Source organism: Mus pahari, chromosome 16, assembly GCF_900095145.1.
Source record: "Mus pahari chromosome 16, PAHARI_EIJ_v1.1, whole genome shotgun sequence".
NCBI classification, from domain to species: Eukaryota; Metazoa; Chordata; class Mammalia; order Rodentia; family Muridae; genus Mus; species Mus pahari.
In genome coordinates this window covers 7,069,158-7,088,622 of record NC_034605.1, presented here as the reverse complement: position 1 = coordinate 7,088,622, position 19,465 = coordinate 7,069,158, and the positions used below count along the sequence as shown (strand labels likewise).

At 43.3% G+C, this 19,465-nt stretch overlaps 1 protein-coding gene across 1 annotated transcript in view; it reads left to right on the top strand.

Annotated features, from left to right (window-relative positions):
- Taf3 (TATA-box binding protein associated factor 3) overlaps positions 1-15,292 on the top strand; it is a 148,998-nt gene extending 133,706 nt beyond the window's left edge. Inside the window, exons 5-7 of the mRNA XM_021215323.1 lie at positions 8,396-8,645; positions 11,616-11,722; positions 13,349-15,292. Of these exons, the coding sequence (XP_021070982.1) occupies positions 8,396-8,645; positions 11,616-11,722; positions 13,349-13,466 (475 nt within the window). The 3' untranslated portion in view covers positions 13,467-15,292. The remainder of the gene's footprint in view (positions 1-8,395; positions 8,646-11,615; positions 11,723-13,348) is intronic.
- Positions 15,293-19,465: the final 4,173 nt, after the last annotated feature.

Sequence of the window (19,465 nt, the reverse complement as noted above, 5' to 3'; positions counted from 1 at the left end):
CTCGGTATAGCCCTGGCTGTCCTTTGTAGACCAGGCTGGCCTCGAACTCAGAAATCCGCCTGCCTCTGCCTCCCGAGTGCTGGGATTAAAGGCATGCACCACCACACCCGGCTGGTTTTCTACTTTTTTTATTGCTTTCATTTTATTCGGTTTATAATAAATACAAGGAAATTAGCATCTGCCTTATAAATTTAGGTTACTGTCACAGAGCCTTATAAAATGTCTAATTGCCCCTTCTGCTTTTTTGTTTGTTTGTTTGTTTGTTTGCCTCTCTAAAAGCATGAGCTGTCTTTCTGTATACAAGTATTCATCTGTCTACCAGCACATGTGCTTTAAATATTACCATCAGTCAGCGTAAACACTAAAAGACGGCCTCCCTTCTACCACGTAGAATACTATGACTTAACTTTATTTCCTGATATAGGGGGGTACCTGCCTGTTTTTCAAAGTGTTTATTTACTGCTGTTAATATTTGATTAGAATGTATTAAATAAAAACAAACCTGACTTAAAAAAAAAAAAACTAAAAGATGAAAGAACTCTTCTTGCTGGCAGTGGTGGTGTATTAAAGTGCACAGCTTAAATCCCAGTACTTGGGAGGCAGAGGCAGGCGGGTCTCTTGAGTCTGAGGATAGCCTGTGCTATACCATGGAGCAAGTTCCAGAACAGCCAGGGCTCCACTGAGAAACCCTGTTTCATAAAACAAAAAGAGGCCGGGCGTGGTGGCACACGCCTTTAATCCCAGCACTTGGGAGGCAGAGGCAGGCGGATTTCTGAGTTCAGGTCCAACCTGGTCTACAGAGTGAGTTCCAGGACAGCCAGAGCTACACAGAGAAACCCTGTCTCGACCAAAAAAGAGGGAAAAAAAAAAGATAGCACTTCCTTAAGATTTACTTTATTTTTGCATGGCAGAAGAAATTTTTATTATGTGTAGGCATACTGCATATTCACATGTGGGTGTGTGCACATTAATGCTAGTGCCTGAAGAGGCTACAGGTGTGGAATTCCCTAGAACTGGAATCCCAGGTGGTTGTGAGCTACCTGGGAACCCTGCTCTGGTCCTTGTGAAAGCAATAAATGTTCTTCATTGCTGAGCCATCTCTCCAACTATTAGACCTTGTGAAATGTTGGTTTTTAAAAATCTGACCATGTATTTAGTATTTATTAACTGAAACCTTTTAATGAAAGTGTACTTTTATTTGGTTATTATGAAGTGTAAATCAAATGGGAAAGGGATTAGAAATGCTGACTGAATTCCTCCTGTCCCTATCTTCAGAGGAAGGCGTTGGTGGGGCTGATCCAGAATTGCACTAGTAATGATGGTTGGGTTTGGTCTGTCTCTGCCCACCCCACCCCACCCACCCCCATCTGTTTCCTTTTCCTTTCCTTCCTCCTTTATCATGTTCATTTTCAAATTATCCTGTCTTGTCCAGTGGTAATTCTTTGATGTTGTCTGTTAGATTCAGTACAACCTCATTAGTGTTGAATAGCTTTCATGTATTTCCTGTGTGTTACTGGTCATTTCCACAGACCTCAAATCCACCATTCCTTCAGAGAACATTGATTCTATCAGTGGAGTAGGAACCGCACTATGGAGGTGCCCATTGCTACTAGAATGGCATAACTGCTAGGTTAAAAAATAGATGTGTTTGTAAAGGAAAGAAAACCAGGCAGGGGGATAGCACAGTGGACAGAGTGCTTAGTGTGCAAACGTCAGGGCTGAGTTCAGATCCCCAGTACCCTTGTGAAAGGCTGGGCATGGTGGCATACAACTGTAATCCTAGGTCTGGAGGGAAGAGGATTTCTGCAGCCTGATAGCCATCCAGTCCAGCCAAATTCTGGGCCCAGGTTCAGTGGGAAACCCTGTCACAAAAAAAAGTCAAGAAGCAGTTGTGGAAGAAGCTTGACCTCAACCTCTCGCCTCCACACACCTGCAAACATGCATACAATACACACGCATAGGGGGTGTCCATCTGGATATGATCATTAATGACCCTTGTCCACCAACAGCATGCACAGCATCTTCCTACATTACGACGGTAGTCGGCAGGAAGCTATAAAGCCTCCTGCTCTGTTCCAGCTTGGTTTCTTAGTGTCCTGCATTCAGAGCACATGTCTTTGGCAGCAGAGTCTTACTAGAGTTCCACTGGGTATCCAGGAACAGTAGCATCGTATTGCTTTGGAGGCCTCTGAAATAACCTGGCCTATAGCTAATAGGGCGTTAACCTCACTCAGTATATATTCTTACATTTTTCTATGGCTATGTGATCAATGTACCAGCATCCTAGTCTCCTGAAATGTTTATTATCTCATCATTATGGCATGCTTGGGGATCCATTTATTTCTGCTTATTTTTCATTCTAAGACAGTTGTAAAAGTTCATTTTTTGAGCCAAGTGTGGTGGCACTTGGGTGACAGAGGCAAGTGGATCCTTCAAGGCTAATCTGGTATACATACCAAGTTTTAGGCCAGCCAAAGCTATATAGTGAGACCCTGTCTTAAAAAACAAATTAATTTTCTTGAATATAGAGATGATTTACCTGACTGCAAAGTTAGAGAGTGTTGGCTTCTGAGTGTCTGCTTCTTCCCCATCCCATGGCTTGTTGAGAGCTCATCGTTCCGCTTCCCTTAGTCCTTTATCGCTCTACCGCATCTTCTTGCAAGCCCGATGAAATATTCGTTATTCATTACTTATCTGAATGTTGGTGCCCTTTTAGGGTATTTTACAGATTTTGAACATTTGACAATAGAAGTATAATCATTTGGGCCTCTCCCTTGGAAACAAGATTCTATAATGGTGATGTTTTTCTCTAATTACTTCATGCAATTTGTTTCATTTTTCAAATAGGTCATGCCTGCATTAAAAGATAAAATGTTTGCTACTTGATGTGTACTTGGGCTATGACAAGATAAAATACGCATTTTATGAGACGATGTAAATATTCAGGAGGCAAGCCATGAGCTGGAGGAATTAAATCCATTTATCGTTGTCTCATAATTATACGAATGTTAAATTTTGAGCTGTGAGGATCAAGAAGAATAAGAAATAATGATTGATTTGAAGAATCAACATAAAACTGATTCTCATAATTGTCTTTGGGTATTTGATCAACGTGAAATATGGAAATGACTGTCTCACTGTTTGGCATTTTAAGTACTGATACTCTAAAATAGAATTCCTCCCAAGTTTGGAATATTTGCTTAGATACTGAAGCTAGAAAAGTGGAAATTTTGGTGTGTTTGTTTTCCATTCCCATACAACAAATAGGCCTGGAATTTAGCTGTTTAAAACAACGGGCCTCCCCCCAGGCTTCTGAGGGTTTGAGCAGTTTTCACTCAGGTCTTTGAAGTTGAGGTCAAGGAAGAAGACCTCGATGAGGACTGGGTCTAAGTTCACTGAGCCCACAAGCTCCTGCTAAGGCAGACACCGCAGCTGGCTTTCCCCAGATAGGGGAAGGGGAGCATGGAGCACTCATAGGTGGTCTCCGAAGGGAGATAGCTGGAAGTGAGTGACTCTCATAGTATTTAAACCTACCAATGAGTGCACACCAGACTGACTACCACATTTAGGCCAGGTATATCTGGGGCTTTCCATAAAAGGGAAAATGCAAAAATAGGAAGACTGGACATACATATTCATGTCACAGGCCAACCACAAGGTTTCCCAGCCAGAGTACTGTAAACTCTCAGGAATAGTTCGCATTGGTTCTGAAAAGAGGGTCATTTAACATGTGAGAATGTGTTTCTTGTGGCAGATGGTATGTCTGAAATCTAAAGTTAAATATTTAGAAGAAAGTTAGGTAAATTGCTATTTAAGCAACCTGCTTTTTCCTCAAAGTGATTGTTCTGCATTGAGTAATTTCTGTGTTCAGAAGGTCACATGGCCGCCCTCCTTAGACATGACTGTGGTGCTTTTCCCTGTCATGTCATCATCTAAAAATGGCCACTCACTGTTAGGTAAATAAGTAAGCCATTGTGAGAACTTTTAAACTGAGAGCACTTGAGTAGCCAGTTATTTGGACTCTGATAATTTAGATTACTGGTTTCATAGTGTTTGCACAAAATAGCGGAATAATGAGGATCATTAAACCTCCTGTGCAGAACATATCCAAATTGTGTTTGCCTCTAACCTTGGAGGCTCTGAGGGGCTGGGAGGCATGGCCTGCCTCTTTATTGACTTGTCAAGCTGTGAGTTTGCATTACAGCTCATGACCCATTCTGTTTGTGGTGGGGAAACAGGTAAAGAAATCCCTCTGACAGTCCCTCCTTCCGCACATTTGTATGAATAACGCCAGTGTTTCTAGCAGTTAGAGCACTGTGACTAAATCCTCCAAAATGTAACGTTAGCAGCAGAGCCACCGCGGGGCACAGCTGTGGGCTGGATTGCTTTCTCTGGGGGAACTTACTGTGCATGTCAATAGGAGGGCAAGAGCAACCAGGACCAAAATCATCTCCATGGTGATTAAGTTGCATGCTGATAGGTTAGCAGATCTGGTTGGAGCGCCTGGACTATGTTGCACTGCTATGTGATTTTCATATTGCTAAAACTAGATAATAAAAGAATTTTTCTTAAGAAAGAAAGGAAAGAAATGCTTTGAAAACTGTATATTCAACTACCCTAAGTCTCTTAGAAGCTAACTCAAAATAACTCAAACTCCAGGAAACTCTGAACTTCAAGAGCTGGGGAAGTAGTTATAACTTATAGTTTGTCTTATAGAATCATGTGTCCACTTTAATAATTTGTACACACACACACACACACACACACACACACACACATGATACATGCATAAGTTCCCTCACACTAAACCCCACCTCTTGACAATCCTACTGCTTCTCATATCAACACACTGAAGACCCAGCACATGAGCATGTATATCTTCTGGAACAAAGCACATGCAAACCATAGCAAAAGCTAAAGGGCGCAGTTATTACTTTAGCCACATAAACTAGCAGCATAGGTACGGAAGACTCTCTTCCCTGCTTCCTTGGGCATTAGGCTTTTGCTCTCCATCAGCGATGGCAGTCATCTGTGCTGTGCTGCCCTTTAACCTGGGGCTCCATGCCGTATATGTATGACTAAACGTGGCCAGCATTTCTCTAGAAGGTACTGGGCAAGCCATCATTGTGTTAAGTTCCCAAAGACACCTAAATGTGTATATTTTTACTTTTTCATTATTTTTACTGCAAGATTTATATTAATTATGGTTTAGCGAAGGAAAAGTACTCTGTAATCCCAGTTTACAAAGGCGGTTTCTGAATAGTTTACACACACGCATGTATATTCTTTTGAACTTTTTTTTGTAACTACACACAAATATTTATGCTTGTATATTTTCCTTAGAAAACTTGGATTTTATTATATACTACTCACAACTATTTTTTCTTTTTTTATAAAAGTGTGTGACTACTTATATAATGTGGTATTTTGAGATGGGTCTTAGTCTGTAGCCCTAAACGTCCTGGAACACACTGTGTAGACCAAGCTACCCTCAAACTCACATCTGCCCATCCCTGCCTCCCGACCACTGGGATTAAAGGCATGACCTACCTACCTGGTTGGCCGAAGGGTTATCCATCATGGTTTCAGGGCTGATTGTGCATCATAGTTTGAGGGTACAGTCCATCATGGTGAGGAAACCATGGCCCCAGAAGCTCACATTCATCCACAGGGAGAACGCAGAAAGGATGACCTCAGCCCGGCCTACCCAGGGCTGCTCTTCTAACCTCATGCAGACCTTCATGGGTTAGCTCTCTGGTTTTGGTGTTAGGTTGAGCTTGAACTAGAGCCTCAGCTGTATTCAGCAAGTACACCACTGACTTGTGTTCTAAGCCCCTACTTTTAAGATGCTTCTTACTATTTATCTAATTTGTATATGTTTGAGAATTTTGTCTGCATATATGTCTGTGTACCACATGCATGCCTAATAACCAGAGAGGCCAGAAGATGACATTACATCCCCTGAGATTAGAACTATACACTGTTGTGAGCTACACATGTGGGTGCTGGGAATTGAACCCTGGTCCTCTGAAAGAACAGCCAGTGCTCTTAACCACTGAGCCATTACTAAATAAATCTTTTTATTTATCCATTTAGCTTATAAAATGATAAATATTAAGGTTCTTAATAATTTATTTAAAAATGTAAAGGCCCAAATAGTTTCTTTCTGTACAAGCCTGCAGATAGTAAATGCTTACATTTTATTTGACCAAGGTGTCTTTATTTGGCATTCTTTCTGTAAGATTTCAAACCTGGAATTTATTTTTCTTTCGCATGTTTGTCTTCTGCTTTGCTGAGCTCCCGAGTCAGCTGCACTGTTTCTCCTGTGAAAGTGGCTGTGCTTTTCTTCTTATTGACCTGGAGTGCATGCGTTTCTTCCATGCATAGACTGCTATCTTCCGTCAGTTCCATACAACTCTTCCTTGGCAGGTCTGCTATCTTAGGACTGCCACTGCAACCCAGACTTCAGCTTCAGCATCACTCAGGGCCTTCTCAGGGCCTTCACTCAGGGCCTATCTATCCGCCACATACTGTCACTTTTGCAGCATGCTTGTCTTCATATCCAACAAAAAGGGAGGGACCTGTCTACCCCCCACCCCCACCCCAGCCACCACCCAGCAAAGTTTGTTTGTAATTGCTTTCTAGGGGCAGTTTAAAGAGCTGAGTTTGGAAGCTTGGGTGGGTAGGGTCTGGCCCTGAGGAGACATTTCCCTCTGTTCCACTGAAGAGCAGGCTTTTTCTTAATGTCCCGAATCTCTAAAACAATTACAGCCTCTTCCTGCACAGCCTCAGCCAGTGTGCTTTTCTCTCTAAACTTGTCGATTTGCATTTGGCCTACTTGTGCTTTTTGCTGGAGACTGCAGAGTGTTATCAATAACAACCACACCATATATTATGTTGCTTTGAAATTTCCTCCACCAGCCTTTAATCCCAGCTCTCAGGAGGCAAAGGCAGGTAGGTCTCTGTGAGTTCAAAGCTAACCAGGTCAACATAGTGAGTTCCAGGACAACCAGGGTTGTACAGGGTTATACCCTGCCTCTAAAAAACAAAACATATACAAACAGGAGGAGGAGAAACAAGAAGGAAGAGGAGGAGGAGGAAGGAAGAAGAAAGAAAGAAGAAATAATAATCCCCACCAAAGAAATTAACCCATTATTTTTAAATGTAGCCTCAGGCAAGTTCTCAAGATATGGACTGAAAGCAACCAAATCCTTGACCAAAATATCACATGACTGACTTCTTGTGGGGCTGCTAGTATTGATTCCTTCTTAACCTCTCATGCTGGCCTTCGTAGTCTGCACTGTTCTCAGCGTTGCTGGTTTCCAGGCTTCTGTCAGAACAGCTTCCTCAGTGATGCTTAGAGCATCTGACCACTGTTCTGTTATAGGCTTCCCAAGTCTTCCACGGTCCTCAAAAGAGTAGCTCACTCCCTCTGCCAGACTCTGAGGGAGTTACTTAGTGTTTGCTGTGATCGGGCAGGATGGTGACCACAGCATTGTACAGAGAGGTTTTGGGTGCTTACAGTTCCAGAGGGGGGTGCTCAGTTATGTGAAGAGGCATGGTCACAGGTAGCAGGTGCGATGGCTGGAGCAGGAAGCCGAGTGATCGCATCTTTCGCTACAAGTGTGAAGGAGACAGGATGAAACTGTAATGTCAAAGCCGACCCCTGGTAATGGCTGTACCACACAAATCTCCCCAGAGTGTCACCAAGTAGGGACCAGGTGTTTAAATACCAGATCCTATGGGGAGCATGCTCATCCAGTTCAATACAAAAACACCTGCAGGTTTTAGGGCTTGATGGCTTCCAGGGAGAAAGGAAGTGACACAGCACTTCTCCCATTTTATCTCAGAAGTCTAGTTGACACATCTGAAGTCATCAGGGAGGAGTGTGTGACCCAGCTAGAGAAAACAAAATCCATTTATTACATATGTGTAAAAAATCATGTGTATTGATTGTTAGAACATCTCACATATCTGATCATTGAAGGACAGTTTGAGAAAATGAAAAGTTAGCTGACATTTCAAGAGTGATATGGGATAGGCCTTGAATTCTGAATTCTTTAACTGTTTCTGGACATTTTCAAGTGGATTTTACAAGACTGGGGATATGACTCCGCTGCCATTCGTGCATGAGACAGACAGACAGACAGACAGACAGACAGACAGACAGACAGACAGACAGACAGACAGATAGATAGATAGATAGATAGGTATGGCTCCATAGGGAAGCGGGACAACTTGAGATTGCTCTCTAGAACTCATGTGGTGGGGGGAAGCTGTCTCCTGGCACATTGTCCTCTGACTGTCTTACAGCTATTCTGCTTGCAGACAAGGGTTTTGTAGGAATTGTTAAATCTATGATGTATTTTGACCGTGGCTCTTTTCTCCTTGACAGTGTCATCAGCAAGGTGGTGCCAGCCCCGGAGGCTAAGCCCGCTCCTTCTCTGAACAGACCCAAAACCCCACCTCCAGCCCCGGTCCCTATTCCTGTGCGAGTGAGCCCTACTCCCCTGCAGCCACCACTCCTCACCCAGGCTGCAGTGTGCCCAGCCCTGATGCCATCCCCAGCTCCTGCCCTCTCTGGAGTAGCGAGTGCCAAAGCCCCCGTGAGGAGCGTCGTGACAGAGACAGTCAGCACTTATGTGGTACGTACACTTCCACAGCATTTGAGGGAGGGCTGCTTCTGTAGTGTTGACTCTCACAGGTGATGCTTGGCAGATGGCGAAGCATTTCCATTGTCTATCAAGCTGTTGCCTCCAGACTCTTAGATTACAGAGTTCTTGTTCAGCCACGGAAATAATGTCAAATTGCACTTGTTTATGTTGATTTGAACCTTTTCTATACCTAAATATATGAACACCAGTATATAACTGTGGTGTTTAAATTCCAGTGGAGTCTTACTAGAGTGAGTAAATTATTGAAATTAGTATAATTTATGTATTAGACACAGATCTTATGAGCCAGCTATTATTTCTGAATTGTAGCACTAATTATCATATTTTACTTGCTGAGATCCAGAATATATAAGAACTTACATCTTAAATATAATGAACCTTTAGACCATAGGCATTCCTGAGTATCCAAGTGCACTTATCCCACTGAGCGGCCCTGTGTCATCCTGAGAGTACCCTTAGTTATTTCCCTGTACTAAATAATGTCAGATCTTATTCCAACCCCAAATTCAGTCCAGTAATGATGTATTTATAAAGATATGTTCTCAAGGCACAGTGAAGAGACACACAAGCACAGAGTAGTTTGTAAATGGAGATATTAACACTTTTGAATGACAAGCTCTGTAGACTGTTAACCCAGCCTTTGAAGAGATGAATGACTGGGAAGTTGCAGGGCCTGGTGCTATGTGTTATGAGATGTCTATATAGCATGTTACATGGGGAGTTTTAAAAAATATAAATCATTATATATGTGAGACAGTATAAGGAAACAAATATTTTAAAAAATCCTGAATGCATTCAGAGAGTACAGAGACAGGAAAAATGAACTTAAAATTAGTAAATTGGCAATTCAAGACAGAAAATATGATACAAAAATCTGTGAGGAATCAATTGGTCCATTCCTCAATCAACCGAGGAGTGTAATTGAGGCGTCACTCCAGGTGAGCTGACCAGGAACGAGTCTATACTAAATCTCCTCAGCCTCCATTTGTTTATCTGTAATTAAGGGATTTGTATTAGACTCAGTAATCTCTGTCCCCTTGTCTGGCTCTAAAGATTGTGGCTTTCCAGTGGACACTGGAACTGACTTCACAGATGTGACAGCAACTGGGACAGCGCTCAAATGTCTTGTAGTCTAACTAGACACTTTACAGACAGAGGACACAGGGCGATTCACTGCCTGCTAGTGTGCTTTTGACAGTGCGATTCTCATAGCTCCTGTTTCCCCATTTCTAAACTATCAAAGATGTGTTTTAAAAGAACTCAGTACCCTAGAAAATATTGGGTCCTACTGTGGTGCTATAGCAATTTTTTTAATGTATCTCAGAGTCACAGCCAATGTCAAGTAAGGTCAGCCAGCAGTAGTAGGACCAGCCATACATGATGGCTTCACCCACTGGACACCGGTGCCTGGTGACTGCTGGTTCTTTCCCCATGGTGCAGTGTCCCCAGTCAGAGCTGGTAGTCAGAGACAGCCTTCTCCACACTCCTCCAGAACGGTTTCAGGTCAGGGTGGAGTGCTTTATAGAGATTTTTGACATAGTAGCCCTTGAATAAGTCCATGCATACAGCAGAACATATCTTAATCTTGATAAGCCCTCACAAAGAAACCCTGGTCGTTCCATATCTAGTCAGTGTAGTACTTAAAGGCATAGGAAGAGGACACCTTGCAAAATCTGTAGGGAAATCGTACACTATCTTACTGTGAGGACAGTTGAAAGTAAGCATGACTCAGTGCTCCTTTTCAGTGTCCACGCAATTCCGATACTGTGACATTTGAGAAAGCCATCCAGTTAGGAATGCTCCCTATTGAGAACGAAGTCAGAACTTCCAGAACACACAGCATTTGGAGTATAGTAATAATTTAGTTTGTTGGCCCCATGAGCCTCTTCTTTCCTTCACCCTTTAGTTGATTGTGCTTTTCTAAAATGTCATAAAGGGAATGGAAAGTTACTCAGTAACAGCTCTTTTACATCCTTGATCTTATCACCTAGTTCAGGAGAAGGGTTTGGCTAATAAGTAATGAGGGAATACATGCACATTTGACTGTATGTGCTAATCCCATGCTATGAACGTGGCTGAGAAAATATAGAAAACTGAGAGCTTTCAAAACGATCAGTTGTTTCTGGCCGACAGCCCATAGTCATTAGGGGTCTGTGAGGTTATAGGAATTCTTAGATGACGCCGACTCAGGTTGTGTCCCATGGTCCCCAGAGATGATTCTGTGGTGCTTTGTTTTCATGATTTATAAAGCAGTTTGGAACGTGCATTAGAAATATGTCATTCTATCCAGACATGGCAGCACACACCAGAAATCCCAGTCCTCAGGAAGTAGAGGCAAAGATTGTAGTTCAAAACCAGCCTGGACTAGATAGTGACTGCCAAGCCTGCCTGAGCTTATGAGACCTGCCTCAAAAACAACAACAACAACAAAAATCGGAGCAGGGTGTATGAGGGAGAGCGGGAAGAGTAGGGGAAAATGTGAGAGGGAGAGAGATAGGATGAGGAGAGAGTGGAGAAGAGGGAGAGTGAGGGGGGAAAAGAGTGTTGGGAGAAGGAGGAGGAGAAAGCTGTTGTTGAATAACTAGGTGTTTTCCTCTTTATGTGATTCCAGAACAGAGGTGACTGATGGTCACGTACAACAGTGCTAATGTATACACCTAGCTTGTTGGTTTATTGTGTACAGTATAAAGCAGCATTCTTTGTTTGTTTGTTTGCTTTTTGGTTTTTGGAGACAGGGTTTCTCTGTGTAGTCCTGGCTGTCCTGGAACTCACTTTGTAGACCACGCTGGCCTCGAACTCAGAAATCCACCTGCCTCTGCCTCCCAAGTGCTGAGATTAAAGGCGTGCGCCACCACGCCCGGCTAAAGCAGCATTCTTATCTGGCCTCTTCTGCTTCTTTCCCCCCACACCATCTGTTTCTCCTCTGCACTTTACCACTAGATCCGTGATGAGTGGGGCAATCAGATCTGGATCTGTCCAGGGTGCAACAAGCCTGATGATGGGAGCCCGATGATTGGCTGTGACGACTGTGACGATTGGTACCACTGGTGAGTACCCTTCCCACCCCTGAGTGTTAGACAGCAACGCAGGTCGAGCTGGAACAGGCATCCTCACCAGCTAGCATCTTAGACGGACTCAGCTCCTCTCTTGACGACAGTCTAATGGAGCCTGCAGAGTAAAGTGACTGAAGAGTTAGTCGTGCTGTTGTTCCAGAGCCTGGACTGTTCCGCTTTAGTTATATACCCTCTCCTATAAAAATACGTAAGAGTGTAGGGTCCCCCTCCTCTCTGTCACTGGCATCGGGAGGGGGAGCTACAGCACGTGTCTGCGTGGGCTTGAGAACAGACTCAGACAGCAGGTTTGCTTCTGAAGCTTACAAAGATGCTCAGCCAAAATGTGTTCAGCCGCGTTTCGTCCCTAAGCTGCCTCTTTGGTTCTGACGTGTGCTGTCTACGGCAGACCCGAGCCTGGTGAGCTGGGATGCTGCTGGCTTTAGCACTCTAATGCTGAGAATCACAAGTTTGAGACCAGCCTTGGCTACATAGTGAGTTTGAGGTCAACCTGGGCTACCTTAGACTCTATCCCACCCTCAGCCTCTACTCCCAAATTAAAACTTAAAGCAAAGACATTTGCATTATACTATTCCTGGTGGAAAGTACAAATAAACTAATTGATCTCACAATACAGAAGGCATTATATAATATAGCCCAAATACCCAACATTAGTGCAAGAGCCTTTGGGTGAATTTCTGGTACATACATCATTTTTTGCGTTTATTTCTATTGTGGGAGTGGAATGTGCTATATTGGTTTGCACATCATTTTAGCCCATGCATGTGAAGGTCAGAGAACCACTTAAAGGAGCCAGTTCTCCACTTCTAAGCCCACCACATGGCTCAGAAGACTGTGTTGTCAGGCATCATGGCCAGTGTCTTTATCTGTTGAGTTATATTACCATGTCTTTAAAAAATCATTTTAAAGCATCAAAAAAAAAGAAGGGATTGATTGAACTCAGTTGGTAGAGTAGTTCCTTAGCACGCAGGAGGAGCCTTGGGGTCCATCTCCACAGCCTCAGAAGCTGACTGTGAGGGTGCACTCAGGAAGCAGAGGCAGGAAGAGCAGGAGGTCAGGGTCAGCCTTGACTGTACCAGGAAGAAATGACCCCTTTGAAAACATGCCACAGGAGCTGAAGAGATGGCTCAGTGGTTCTGAGCACTGTCTGCTCCTCCCCGGGATGTCCCGGCACCCTAGGGTGGCTCACAATGGGCTGCAGCTCCATTGACAGGAGTCAGACATGCTCTTCTGTCCTCAGGCAGCACCAGGTACACAAAATGATACACAGGCAAAATAACACAGAATACATATAACAAAACAAAAACTTTAAAGTTACTTTTTTAGGAAGCATACAGCTTGCAGACCCTGCCTCAGAAAAAGAAAATTATAAGCATAAGAAACTTACTGGACTGGAGTGATGGCTTAGAGGTTAGGAGCACTGACTGCTCTCCAGAGTTCAAATCCCAGCAACCACATGGTAGCTCAAAACCATCTGTGGTGGGATCTGATGCCCTCTTCTGGTGTGTCTGAAGACAGTTACAGTGTACTCACATAAATAAAATAAATAAATATTTTTTTAAAAGAAGAAACTTGTTAATGTGCACTTGTTTTGGTGTCTAGGCCCTGTGTGGGAATCATGGCTGCTCCTCCAGAAGAGATGCAGTGGTTCTGCCCGAAGTGTGCCAACAAGATAAAGAAAGACAAGAAGCACAAGAAGAGGAAGCACCGTGCGCACTGACAGCAGCGTGGGCAGGACTGCTGCCCTGCACCAGGTCGGGGCCGGGCCGGTTCTGCCATCCTGTCTCCCCCAGGTCCTGTGGACTTCCAGCGCATCCCAGAGGAACAAGGACAAGAACATGCCACCTCTCTGGATGCTCCCTTCTGAAACACATGGGCCTGAGCTCCTGCAGCATGTTGCTGAAGAAAACTCCAGTGGAGGACTGGCCTGAAGGCTGGCACCTCCATCTGCCTAGTACCAGGGACAAGTATTAATAAAGACGCCACACATCTGCCCTCTCGATTTCCTTTCTTCTCTTCAGAACCTTTCATTACGGTATTAGATAAGAAGGTAATGTCCAAATGCCTTGACTGATCGAAGGGCGCATCAGTAGCTACAGTTGGCAAGCCTGCTCCTCCACAGGGAGATAATCAGAAGGAAAAAATGCTCCAGTCACAGCACTGGAAATATTTTTGTGATGAGAGTATATGAAGCCCCTCCCCCGCCTCACCCGACTTTTATTACTAACGTGTAAAATGTTCAGGCTTTTGTGAGATACCTTATATTTTTTAAGAAAAGGGTTTCTATCATGTCCTGTCCACCTCTGTGCAAATTCTTTTCATTTGGCCTATTTTCTACCTTGGTTGCATTCTCATTCCACTGTGTGAACTGCTGGAGTTCCCCCTCGCTGCTTGTGCTTCCCATCGACTTGTATAAAACTCTTGATACTAAGAAGAATCCCCTCACTGTAAATAATAAATATTTATGAAGTAGTTATTTTTAAAATTTTTTTATCGTGTTTAATTCTGGCTTTCTCTGGAATCCATTGCAATTTCAGCCATGTCTGTAATTGCTGCTGTGCGTAGGCAAAGAAGAGAGAGAAGGACCTAGAGCCATGACCCTCCCCAAGCGCACCGCCCACGCAACGGGCGGTGAGGACCCCAGCAACCGGAAGGAAACAGGCAGTTGACATCTCGAGTTGATGGTTTGAAATTGTTTTGTTTGTAATATATTTTCTGTAAATTTCTCTCACTTTTACTAAAAAGGACATGTAGTTTCCACAAAAGTAAAAAAAAGAAAAAATACTATAGCATTTTGTGTTTATATTGTTTTATTTCTACAGATTTGTTCATGGATATTGTGCTTTAAGGTTGAAATGAAGTATATTATGGATTTTTTTTTTTAAGAAAACTCATCAAATTTCAGGGTATCACAAAACTTTATTATATTACTATACTGCCCACTATTTATTATATGTTATAGATATCTGAAACGTAAACCAAATGTTTTATTTTTAATGTAAAAAAAAAACATCAAATTTAACTTTATTAGCATATTTTAGTGACTTTGGAATAACTATGGACTTTTACTTGATTTTGAAATAATCCCAATTTGGGCATGTGTGAAGGCTGTCTTGAATGTTAGAATGCAGGATTTGAACCTAATACAAATATATGAATAGAAATGTGATTTTTTTTTTTTACTGCCAATTCAGTTGATATTAGCATTATAATTACTCCTATTTTAAAACATATAATGTGGTTTCAGAAATGTGGTTCTCTGCCTTGATGTTAAATTGCAGAACAGTGGGAATGGAGTCAACCTGTGAAGAGTGTGGAAGTCACTACCCCCCTTGTTCTAGAAGCCAGAATTTTCCGTCACCCCCACCCTGCACCCCAAAAAGTGTCTGTGTTGAGATGTGTCTCTCTTCTTTTTGATTTATTAGAGATCATCCTGAATACTTTATACAATATTTTCACATGCACAAGTATACATACCCATTAGTGCTTTTTGGAGGAGACAAAGGGTGGGGGGAGTGCAAAATAAAGATTATTGGCTGTTTCGTAGTTTGCTTTTCCATTTTCTTTATTTAGGAATTAGCTCCCTGAGGCATGGTCTGTGGATCTGAAGTTGCCATGTCTAAGTGAGCAGGTCGCACTCGTGGAGCAAGAAAGGAGATACCCATATAGAACTTCTTCCCCTCCTCCTGGGAGTCTCCAGCCCACACAACATTTAAGAAATTTCAATCAATTTTGTTGTCCCTTGCTATTTCATGGTTGCTTTCCTAAATCCAGTCCATGATTTTATAAATGGTCTTTGCAATAATAAAACCAAAGAATCATTTTCAGGGGGCTGGATGGCTCAAGGGATTAGTAATGAAATACAGAGCCTTTCACCTCTAGGTCAGTGAGTCGAATCCAGTCCAGGTCACTAAAGACCCAAAGTTTGTCACCATCTTATGACTGCTCAGTGGCCTGTGCAAAATGAACCGGTGGTTGTGGTCTCTATTGGATAACAGTGACACCGACCAAATGAAGTTTAAGAAACTGCAGAGAGAGAGAAAAAGTGTGGATTAGAAAATAAAACATCGATGTTAACAAAGAAAAGTTTAAAAACTTGATCAAAATCATAAGAGAGAGAGAGAGAGAGAGAGAAAATTATAAACACCACAGATTTCCCGAGTGGAGGCAGCTTTCCTTAAATGGTAAAACCAGAAGAGGACAGAACTCAATAGAGGAGGGTGACAGCTAGCCTTATTAAAAAGAGATCAGTGGGGTTTGGAGTCGGGGAGATAGGTGTCTTAGTAAGTGAAGCTGGACACACATGAGGACCTGCACTGCCTCCGACAGAGAAAGCTGGGTGTGAGAGTGTGCACCTATAGCCCAGCTCTTCGGAGAAAGCTGGGTGTGAGAGTGTGCACCTATAGCCCAGCTCTGGGGAGGCAGACAGACTTCTGAAGCTTGCTGCCCAGCCAGGGTAGCCAACATGGCAGACTCCAGGTTCATTAAAAGACCTTACCCCAACAACAACAGCAAAAGTAGAGGGCCTAGACAGCCAAATCAGGAGTGAAAAGCTTTCTGCTCTATGAGAGGGAGCAAAGTCCAGACCCTAGCACCAACAGGAGGCTCCCAGCTCCAAACGGTCTGATGCTTCTTCTCCATGGGCATCAGAACACGTAGATATGCACATGCATGTACACATAAGCTTTTGGGTTTTGTGTTTTCAAGATAGGGTTTCTCTGTGTAGTCCTGACTGTCGTGGAGCTCAGCAGGCTGATGTTAAGCCTTTGCCTTCCAAGTACTGGGATTAAAGGTATCACCCACCTCCATTCCTGGTTACGCCATTAGTTACTAATGGAGAGAGCAATAGAGAAGGATACCCACAGGCAACTTCTTGCTTCCCCAAGTACACACACTGTCTGTACACACATATGCTACTCATACAGTAAGGGAAAGGGTTTCGCTCTGCAAAGTGAAGGGACTCTGCTACAGGAATGTGAGTGGTAGCAATCTGAAGCAAAAGAATGAGAAGTATTTCTCATTAGGAAGGCTAGGCATTCCATCTTTAAAGCAGCAGCCTGTCTCCCCTTTATCCCAGGCCATCATTTGAACGGCATCCATGCTTTCTAAAGGAGAAGGGAGGTGAAGTACTCACCCTGCCAGTGTTTTATAGAAGGAGACGGTATTCAGGAAACAGATACACAGAGGAACCTGAGCTGCTCCCATGGTGTGATAATCAGCCGTCAGGGACGAGAGTCGCTGGCAAGGCATCGTCTCTGTAGCCGAAGAGGTATTTGTCTTTAGAAGGTGTCTGCCACTAAATACAGTGGGGAGCTTTATCCTCCAGCTGATGTGTGATTCCAAACCTGGAGAAAATCAGAGGCTATCAGGGTATTCCGACCATGGGGCTTTTTACAGAGATAAAAATATACCGCATTGCTCAACCGTGTCACCCAAACCACCTCTGTTCTCCCTTCAATGGGATGATTAAACAAAGACCTACCAGCCAAATCAAAGTATAAAATGAACACCGAGATAGGGAAAGCTTCCACCCAAAAGGCTCTCACCAGTGAGGTTCACTGAGCGCACAGTTCTCAATACAAATACTTTTATACCCAACCTCTTCCCATCATTGCTGATCTCTAGAAGTTTAAAAGTCGCATCATTACCATGGCTGAAGAATGAAGGCATGTCCTCTTGTAGAACAGTACCTGTCATTTCTGTTAGGAAACTGTTTCTGTGGGAAGCTTGCATTCATCTAGAAAGTATGAGGTGCAGACATTACTCCATATGTGCAGGCCAGTTAGTGGTCACTGAAAATGAGGACGGTCCAGGGGCTGGACAGTTCATCCTTCATGTCCTTTAAATGCAACATTTTGCAGCTGGGAAGATAGATCATTAGGTAAGAATTCCTACTGTAAGATCAAGCGTACCTTAGTTTAACTCTCTAAAACTCTATAAAGGTCTCGCATGACTGGCTGTGTATGCTTATAACCCCAGGGAGGGGCATGGACCAAGGCAAGCAGAGCCCCAGAGGTCACTGGGTGGCCAGCCTAGCCAGAATAGCAAGCCACATCAATGTCCTCCTCTGGATTTCACACTGGCATACAGGCATGCATACACACACACACACACAAGCCATACATACACCAAAAATGAAAGGAAAAAAGAGAAAAAGAAATAGAATATTTGGGCATAGAGTGTGATAGGGCATATGCTTGGCATGCACAAAGAAACCCTGGATCAAATTATTTATATAATACTGTAATATATTTGTGTGTGTATGTGTATAAACAGCATACATATGAGTTCTCAAAGTGACTGCTGTTGGCTGGTGACATAACTCAGCACGCAATGACACTTGCCACCGAGTCTAAGGACCTGCAATTGATCCCCAGGGCCCACGTGATTGAAAGAGAGAACTGAGTCTCCTGTGTGCTGTCCTCTGGCTTCCAACAACAGGGTCCTGGCATACTGCTTCACCCAGAACACACTAAATAAGGATGATGTGAAATCAAAGAAAAAAAATGCAATGACTGCTGGTCTTCTCCCTAGACAGATGACTGTTTACAGCGCAGGGCCTGACTTGTTCATCCACTGCCCATTTGAAGACAGCTCTCACCCATGGCATGGGTGCTGTCACAACAGAGTCTATCTCCTGGGTATGGGTGACTTCTTCGGTCCCTTCTCCTGCACTCTCCCATGGTTTTGCCCTGCTGTCCTCCATGTTCTCTGAGATGAAATGGTTGCAGCAGGGACTGTAGAGTTGGGGACCGAACGTGGTTCCAGCACCCGCGTCAGGTTTCTTGGAATTGCTTTTAACTCCAGCACCAGAAGGATACGGTGCCTCTGGTCTCTGGGAGCACCTGCACTTACATACATGTGCCTACGTGCAAACATCACGTATACACATAATTAAGAATAAATCTTAGAAGCCAGGCATAGTGGAGCATGCCTTTAATGCCAGCATTTCAGAGGTAGAGGTAAGCAGATCTCTGTGAGTTCAAAGCCACTCTGCTCTATATAGTGAGTTCCAGGAGAGCCAGTGCTATGTAGTGAAACCCTGGATGGACAGACAGATGGAAGGAAGGAAGGAAATAAATCTTGGATTTTTTTTTTATGACTGTATCATTTGGATGTGGTAGCATGTACCTATAATTCCAGTACTTCGGAGGTTGAGGCATGAACATGGAGAGTTTGAGACTAGCCTGGAGCTGCGTTTTAACAATTAATTAATTAATTAATTAATTAAAATTTCTAAAGAAGAAAAGAGGAAGAATTTCATCCAATTCTAAGCATGCTTGTTCCCCCTCTTTTTGGTTAGAGTCTCTAGTTCAGGCTAGCCCCAAACTCACTGAGTCCCTAGAACACTAGGGAGCTTTTGATTCTCCTGGCTTCCCTTTGCCAGTCCTGAGCTCACAGGCATGTGCTCCCATGCCCAGTTATTGCAGCACTGGGGACTGAACCTGGAGTTTCTCACATGCTAGGCAAGAATTTTTTTGTAACTGATTCTTCAACTGCCTTAGACAAACCAGTGATCATCACACACACACACACACACACACACACACACTCACACACAAAGATATACAACATTTAGAAGCTTAGCAAGTGCTCATATGAACAGTCCTCAGAGCTAACAGTAGATGATACAGGAAAAATATAAAGGTACAAGTACATATTCTGCAAGATCTAAACACGTTTTCAGGACAGAAGCACCCTTTTTCTATCTCATTTATT